The sequence below is a fragment of the Enhydra lutris genome, unplaced genomic scaffold (assembly GCF_002288905.1).
Source record: "Enhydra lutris kenyoni isolate GAN:26980312 unplaced genomic scaffold, ASM228890v2 scaffoldscaffold20, whole genome shotgun sequence".
NCBI lineage: Eukaryota > Metazoa > Chordata > Mammalia > Carnivora > Mustelidae > Enhydra > Enhydra lutris.
The window spans coordinates 14,020,305-14,029,321 of NW_019154104.1; the positions used below are offsets into that span (position 1 = coordinate 14,020,305).

The 9,017-nt window shown below is 37.0% G+C and overlaps 1 protein-coding gene across 3 annotated transcripts in view; it reads left to right on the forward strand.

Annotated features, from left to right (window-relative positions):
• Window positions 1-8,724, forward strand: part of LOC111148569 (centrosomal protein 128) — a 395,466-nt gene extending 386,742 nt beyond the window's left edge. For all 3 annotated transcript variants that reach the window (XM_022505239.1, XM_022505241.1, XM_022505240.1), the window contains 2 exons: window positions 168-276; window positions 7,571-8,724. In XM_022505239.1, the coding sequence (XP_022360947.1) occupies window positions 168-276; window positions 7,571-7,698 (237 nt within the window). In that variant the 3' untranslated portion in view covers window positions 7,699-8,724. The remainder of the gene's footprint in view (window positions 1-167; window positions 277-7,570) is intronic.
• The last annotated feature ends 293 nt before the right edge of the window (window positions 8,725-9,017 follow it).

Genomic DNA, 9,017 nt, shown 5'->3' on the forward strand with positions numbered 1-9,017 from the left:
ATATATATATATATATTTTTTATTTTAGCATGCATGTATTTTTTAATAATTAAATTGTTGTATAACATAACTCATATATTTGAGGTTCAATTTCATTTTCAGCACATTTAAATGAGCCCTGATCCTTACATTTTGTAATCACTGAAGTGCTATGTTCTTTGTTTTAGGATGACAGAATCTTTCCAGAAAGTTCCCTTGCTCATGGGTTAGAGAACTCATTCTCTTGGCATGATCGCAGTCGCTTCCTGTCTAGTCCACGATTGTCACACTTGAATCGTAAGTAATGAAGTCCTGTACCAGTTTTTAAATTGGATTTAAGGGGCTGCCTGGGTGGCTCAGTGGGTTAGGCCTCTGCCTTCAGCTCAGGTCATGATCTCAGGGTCCTGGGATCGAGTCCCACATCAGGCTCTCTGCTAGGCAGGGAGCCTGCTTCCTCCTCTCTCTCTCTCTCTCTCTCTCTCTCCACTTGTGATCTCTCTCTGTCAAATAAATAAAATATTTAAAAAAAATAAAATAAAATAAATTGGATTTAAGGAACTGCAACTCATAGATGGATTAAAATGTAAAGTACCTGATAGTAATAGTTGTGTTAGGATTTTGAAGAAATTGTTATTATGAATCATACAAATAACGCCTCCCAGATTCATTTATGTTACCCAATTTACTAAAAAGTGTATGGGATCCCGTCTTTGTAGACCTTACACTTCTCAGAAAAACAAAATGAATCACTCAAGGTAATAATCTTAATTAAGCAAATTTTTTGTATGGAGGTTGCTGGTAATTGTGGATGAGTGGGTAAAGGCAGTTAGATGATATTATAAAATTTAAGTCATCAAAAAGTAGAAAATCTTTTCACAGAACTGTGATATATATATTTCTATATATCATCTTGTGCGAAGAATAAGGTCACCAATACTGTTAGTGGCTATATTTCATTCTGTGAATATACTTCAAATGTTGATAAAATGTTACCAGTGTGAACAAGGTGTGAGTTTGTTGACCTAGGCTACCCTTCCCCACCATTTACCTCTTTTCTTCCTTACTATATTTCAAGTCTCAGTTTGTATGTAAAATCCTTAAAGAAGTCTTTGAAACCTATGGTTTTAAATATGGTGTCTGTTATGAGTGCCCATAACACATTACAATTTTCCTTTTAAACGCTTCTTAGAATAATTATGGAGTTATTTTTTGAGTGACTTTTTGTTTAGTGATTATATTCTTCACTAAAGAGTGAACTTTGTGATGAAAGGAGCAATGTCTGTTTTGTTCATGATTGTTTCCTCAGCATCCCACATAGTACTTGGAATGTAGTAAATGCTCAATTAATATTAGATGAATGAGAATATGAGTTTTTTTAAGTCCACTTTTATCCAAATCATTGGATCTTAAATGTTATTTAATGGATTCTTATTTAAGTAATCATTTAACTCCTCAATTTACCATGGACATAGAGTTTATATATTAAATCTGACAATTCTGTCATTTAAAAAATGTAGGTTGCTATAAAATAAAATATCAAAATAAGCCACAAAGAAGTAGGTCAGATCCAAAAGTGATAACTCTCATTTTTGCTGATTTATATTCATGGATTCATTGAATAAATATTTATCAGTTTCTAATAAAATGGTTCGGTTTTCATTATATCATGATTATTTTACTCCAAAAGCTGAGCATTTTCTCTTTCCTGTCGTAACCATTTTACTAAGTGATTTTATATGTCTGCATACAACCCTGCTATTCTAATCTGGCAGTTGCCCTTCAATGTAAATTGTATCTCAAATGGATTATGGTACCTCAGAATCTGATATACACATACACAAATGTTTTGTGTTTCATATGAAGAAATGGAAAATTTTCCTCAGGTCTGTTGGATGCATGTGAACATGTAGGCAGAGGGTAAGCACAAAACACCATCAAACATCATAGTATCCTACCCATTAAGACATTCAGGAGCCTGAGATATAAATAGCACCATGATATGGACATAGATGTCATTGTTCTCCTGCTATTTCATTTTGCTATTATGACTTTCATAAGGTTCCCTAGAAAGGCACCTAGGAAGTAGTGGTTAGGAGACATTAGAGGGAAAACACCAAGGTTTTTAGAATTTATTATTATTATTATCACTATTAAGACAGGCAGTGAAAGAAAGGACATCCAGCTTTACACTCGGTAGCATCTCATGACCACCTGTGGTCATCTCTCTAAGATGTGTTCCTCACAGGAAGCCATAGGTTTCTATATAAATACTGGCTCAAAAGGAAACAAAGTTAAGTAAGAATAGGAAAAAATATTGAGAACATAACTTGGATATGAAAGTACCTATTATAGTCTACATTGTAAAATCTGACTGAAAAATTCAGCTTAAAAACTAAACCTCCTCATTAACTTCTTGTTAAATTATTAATTAATTTATTAATTCATAGCTTTACATTTTACTGTTCCTCTTTTGACAAGTCTGTTTAATGATTTTCCTCCATATCTACCTCCATGCTTTCAAGGATACTTTTAAAAATTTAATCATTGGTACCTTATTGTTAGTCATTTTAAATAATTGAATTAAACTTATTTTTAGAGATCAGAGTTATTCTTATTTACTTTTCTGATAAACCTTGAATTTCTTTTTAAGATTTTATTTATTTGACAGAGAGATACACAGAGAGAGAGGGAACACAAGCAGAGGGAGAGGGAGAAGCAGGCTTCCCACTGAGCAGGGAGCCCGATGCGGGGCTGGATCCCAGGACCCTGGGATCATGACCTGAGCCGAAGGCAGACGCTTAATGACTGAGCCACCCAGGTGCCCAATCCTTGAATTTTCTATGTTTTTTTCATAATGTAGTATTTTAAAAGTGGATCAGGATCACCCAGAATACTGCTCCATTTTTGTAGCATAAAAAATTTCAGCTTAGTTACAGAAATTATCCTGTAATTTTTCTCTAACCTCCTTTTAAATCTAAAATTAAGGAGAAATGTCAAAGCCAACAAAGAGAAAAACCAAGCTACAGTAAATGGATCACACAGGGGACAGAATATGTCTTTTTAAATATCATTAATGTCCTCAGATGTAGAAAACATTATACCCATTAAAAATAAGAACAAGATGCTATGAAAAAGGACCATAGTATAAGAGGTCTCAGAAATTTAAAATATGAAAAACTAGAAAGGTGGGAGGCAAAGTTGCAAAAACCATAAAGAAACTAGAAGAAAAAGAATGGGATAATAGGAAAGAAAAGATATTTAGAAAATCCCTTCAAGAGGAACAGTACCTGATTAGTGAGTCTTGAGAGGAGAGAACAAAAGCCAGGAGTGGGCAGGTTAGAAGGGCCCACCCAACCCATACCTGTCGCATGGCTGATGTCCTGAGATTTTCCTTCACCCCCATCCTGTGTTGGTGCCCAAGTTTCTCAGAACGCATGCCATCCTTTGTTTGTGCCTTCCTTTGTTGTCTCAGTTCTTTCTTTTGTGGGAGCACATCAAAGAAAAGCAGGTAAATGCTTTCAGTCATTGTATTTCTGAAAATAGATTTCTTCCACCACTCACACTTGACGAGACTTTGGCTGGCTATAAAAATCTAGGTTGAAAGTGACTTTGCTTCTGCAGTCATTGCATTGTTCTCGTCCAAAATCTAATGTTGCTATTGAAAAACCTTATATCTTTTTGTGTTGACCTCCACTCCTTTGAAGTGAACTTCTCCATCACCTAATGCCCCAACCCCCAGTGCTGGGACCTTTTAGGATCGTCTCTTGAACTCCAGCGAATTTTGTGATGATTTACCTCCCTGCAGGCCTTACTTTATTTGCTTTTCTAGCCATTTGGTGGGCGGGCACTTTTAATCTGGAGACTCGTGTTTAGTTCTCTCAACTTGATAGAAGAAAGTAAAGATTCCATTAGGAAAATTTTTAGAAAATAACGATGTTAGGTTATTTGATTCAGGTGAGCACTTAGAATCTGGCAGATCTCATTGAGCTATTAAAATAATTAAGGATAGTCACAGAGTAAGAGCAAATAAAAAAACAAAAATAAAAACATGGGTCAGTTAATAACTCTACGGGAAAAATGGGTAAGAAAAGAAACGTTGTCATAGTATACTTACTAGGTTTGTGTGAGCTATATTTACATAATATTATAAATACTCACTACCGACACAACTAGTTCAAATGTAACTGTATAAGGAGTATGGGGTGAGGGGAAGTGGATGGGTGTGAATACATTTATAAATGATAAGTCAGAAAATAGCCATATAAGCTTCTTTTTCTTACAAAATTGAAATAAATGCAGAAAAGAAAGCTAAAAGGGTTGATTGTGGTTGACCCTGGGGTGCAGGATTGGGGGACTGGGTGGGATAAGGTAAGAGGCTGCTGCCTTTCTATGTAGCCCTTTGTTGCTATTTGATAGGTTGTATGTACACTTTGGCTGGAAAAGCATTTTGTAAAAATAAAATGCTATTAAGAACACCCCTGCTTTTATGTCTGACTAGCAAGTGTTCGATTTTCTCATTGCCTTGTGAATGGAACATGAAAGCTGGGGGTTGGAGTTTAGAGCAGTTTAGACCTGTACAGAGGTGTGAGGAGTGCATAACCATAGGTGCTGAGGCAGACACAAGTTTATGAGCCCACAGAACAGGCTCCTTCTCACTCAAATTGGGATTTGTACAGGACGAGGCCCTTCTGTCTGTGCTGTAGATGCTAAGGCTTTCATTCTGCTGACGTAGGCACCCTGTCAAACTGTGACCAAATGAAAGCGTAGAATCACTGACCATGGAAAAAACAAAGGAAATGGGAAAATACTGCATAATTTGTGGTCTCTGAAATGATCCAGCATTAATGAAAGTTTGTTTTAAGTAGTAATTTATGTCAGCTTTGTGTAGTTCAGGTCAATTCAAGAAAAGGTAGATTCCTTCTGCCAGGAAGAAGGGAAGAAATGTATAACTTGTAAGTTTATATTACCATTGGAAATAGGAACACAGAAATCCATTATTTAGAGCCATGATTACTACCAAATTTATCCTGGCTGGCTAGAAGTGATGGCCGTGATTCAGGATACTCTTTTAGAAGGCTTGGATTCCATTACCTTCAGCCTCTAGACAGTGGGGGCTTAGAAAGAGAGACTTATAATGCCAGCTTTTGAAACTGTCATTTTTACTTTTTATAAGTAGTGACTGACCACTAGTCTCCATGTATAGCTTCTTTTAGGCTAAAGGAACATGACTCCTAGGACAGGGCCCTCACTCTTGGGGCCAGGAGCAGACTGGATTTGAGAGAGGGCTGTAGTAATCTGATGACTTCTCCAAATCTTGAGTCCTTTAAGATTAAAATGCCTAATGTCTATGGAGTTGGTATCTCTAAGCTAAATTTTTAAAATAAATGGAGATTTCAAACTTTCTGTGGTTCTAAAACTATTGTCAGTAATGCTTATTAAAATAAACAAACCCCAAAATAAAGGACTATGATTTTTTCAAGGGGGGGATGTTATCTTCAGATTATTATAGGATTTGAATGTGAATCTTACATATTAATTTAACTTGATATTCTTTAAAAAGCAAGTCAATGAAAGTTACTAAAAGGAACTTTCTAACCTCCGTTTACTTGCTATGAAAAGAAAAGTTATTGTTCTCAGTTTGTATTTTGAGGTGCCTTTAAGTGGGGTATTTAAGGTGCGCCTGGGTGGCTCAGTGGGTTAAAGCCTCTGCCTCTGACTCAGGTCCTGATCTCAGGGTGCTGGGATCGAGCCCCACATCGGGCTCTCTGCTCAGCAGGGATCCTGATTCCTCCTCTCTTTCTGTCTGCCTCTCTGCCTACTTGTGATCTCTGTCTGTCAAATAAATAAATAAAATTTTTTTAAAAAGTGGAATGTTTAAGTCCCTCTGATGAAAAATAATTTCTCTGCAGCAAGAACAGTATATACTCTTTTCTATGCCATACCTCGGGATCCACTGGCTAACTGAACTGCTTCATAGGTAGTCTGTCCTCAGACTTGCAGAATAAAATTCCAAAGATTATGGCAATCAAAATGTAGGGGTACTGATAAAGGTAAAAAAAAAAAAAAATGTTTCTTGTCCATTAAGGATTTATTTATTTCATGGAAACACAACATTTGTCTCTCCATTTTATAGGTTCAGTTCTCGTGATAGTGACTTTTGTGTATGTGACAATCTTTTCACTGACCAGTTAGGTGTCAGATATTTTTAAATAACTGAGTTCTGATTATTTCGATTCACAAGGTACTCTGCAGATACTGTCTAGAAAGCAGCTAGAAAATCCCCAATTCACTATCTCTTAAAAATCCCATAAGTATATTCACTTCTTCAAACAGTATTTACTAAAAGGTTATGCAGGAGGCTCTCTGGCCTCAGGGAAGATACAGTAAGAGAACAAGACAGAAAGCGACACCTCATCCCACAGAAGAAAGAGGCAGTAAACAGTGATAGATCATTTTAAATGGTGTTTGGTGCTTGAAGATAAAATGGTAGAAAGTACCTGGAACAGACTACTTTAGATTAGTGATCAGGAGATTCCTTTCTGAGGAGGTTACAACGAACTGAAGCCTGAATGGCAAGAATCAGCTGAGTTAAAATTGGGTGGGAAGAGTTTTCCTGATAGAGGGAACAGTAAGTATAAAGGCTACAGAAAATAATTGGATATGGTCTTCCAGAGAGATGGAGCTCTGACTGAGCGGGAAAGGAGAGATGCAGAGAGAGAGAGAGAGAGAGAGAGAGAGAGAGAAAGAGAGAGGAAGAGGAGGGGTGAAGTTCCATGGGAGCCTTTTCAACCACAGACAGATGTTTGGATTTTATTCGGAGTTTCCTGGGAGGCCACTGGAGGAAAGTGACATAATTAGATGTACCTTTTGGAAAGATAACCCTGTTGTGGTTTAGAGAAGGGGACTAGTGAAAATAGGAAGAAAATGGTGGCTTGGGCTGAGGCAATAGAAATGGAGAAGGTATGGAGCCTGAGGCCTGGGGTGAATTTGGGAGGTAAAATCTTCAGAATTTACTCTTAAGTAGGATGAGTGGAGCAGACAGGACAAAAGAAGGAGGGAACAAAAGTTTGAGAAACCCAGGCTGGGATGATGAGTGTGTCACTTTCTAAGATGGAGAAAGTCAGGGGTGGGCAAGCATCAGAGATTGGTATCAGACAGGCGGACTTCCTGTAGATAGTTTGACTTCCCCATCTGGAGCTCAGAAGAGAGGTAAGTGGTTGTAGAAAGATAGTAAGCCTAGATTCCAGATCTAGTCTCAGTTTGTGGCACATGGAAGATTCCATGAAAAGAAGGCAATGAAGGTTTCTCCCTCCAAATTGTGTGTGTGATTTATATCACTGTATATTGACCAAATGCATATCTCTTGTTCTGAGATACTCTTCAAATCCCACCAAAATTAAATCCTATGAATAGATGTTTTCCAAAATACAGTAACTGTACTACATTTATTCCTACATGGGAGGTCTGTTAAGGTCTATACCATGTAAAGTTTACAGGAAACTAGGTCAGACACAGTGATTACTTACAATTTTGTCATCCCAGGAGTTCTCTTCATCTGGGTTTATTTTTGTCTTTTCTCTCACCTTGCCAGCATTTACCAAAAGAACAGTTACTCCAGATTCACCTTCAATCAAGGAAGATGCCACAAGTTTACCAATGGATGGAACAAGTCCACAGTCTAAGAAGGAGGACTATGAAAGCAGAAAAAGCAAAATGTAATTCGTTGCTTTACATGAGTATTTTACCAATGACAGCATATCTGTCCCTGTCGCAGTTTGGCCCAGATTGTCTAGCAGACGTATCCGCAGCTTCTGCTCTTCAGCATTGCCAAGCACTGACTGAAACAACAATATATTTGGTCTTTGGGAAGGATAGAAGTTAAATCAATCCAAGTCATATCAGCTCATGAATGACATACGGCTAACTTACTGGCAACCTGATACCAGCAGAGAAAGGGAGATACTTTTCACTTTACATTTTCATTCTTCAGGTGTGGTCAGTCACATTTTTCCAAACAAAATTTGGATTTATAATTGGGATTTTTTTTTTTTTTTAAACAAATGACTGGCTAAAAAGCAGGGAAACAAGTTCCTCTTGAGGCAAAAGTTGCCAGCACTTTAGATTCAGGGAGTGTTTATTTACAATTGATTTTTTTAAAAAATGCTTTCTCCCTAATAAATTTTCCCATGTTATGACATGTCATGGAGATATGCATATATAATATTAGACAGTCCGTTTTATAAACGCTCAGGATTGTTACATTCATCATCTCAGCAGTCTGTTACTACATGCAGTACCTTAAAATTTTATTTCCAATCATCCATTTTTAATAGCAATAAAGAATTTACAAGTGATACCTGAATTGTAGAACACTGTAAAGAATTCATAGCACAATTTATTTATTTATCTTTTTGTGGCCAAATATCTCACTGCGATAACTTCAGTCATATTCTGGACCATCTTTCAGTTTACTCTGACCAAATGCACAGTTGCCAGACTCCTGTGTCATGAGATTTGCTCTGCGAGAGTTCTCGTATAATCTGGCGCTATATACTTTCAGCATCTCAACCTTTCTCAACATCAAAGTGTTTTTAAGAACTTCTGCTCTCTACATGCTAATCTACCAGTGGAGAAAGTTTTCTATTAAATGCTAACCAAGAGTAAAACATCCACGAACTGAATCCCACTGGGCCATGATGGAATGTTCTTCAGAGGGACAAGGGCAATAAAGCAATACCTTCCTAATAACCTTTTGTGTTTGTTAAAGTATACTTGCTTGTTAAGTTTCTCACATGTTGTAAAGATGCTTCTATTTCCACGACCATATGTTTTACAAACTTACTATAGTTAAATGTCCAGAAGAAACGGTACTCTTCGTCTCTGAACATGAGTGCCAGTGGTTACTGCAGGAGACAGAGATCTTTGATCTGAAAAAAATTACATAATGCAATCTACATGACCTCTGGGAGGACAGCCATGCATTTTATTATTTATCCATTACGGAAATCTGTTGAGCTCCTAGTAGGGGCCAGTCATTG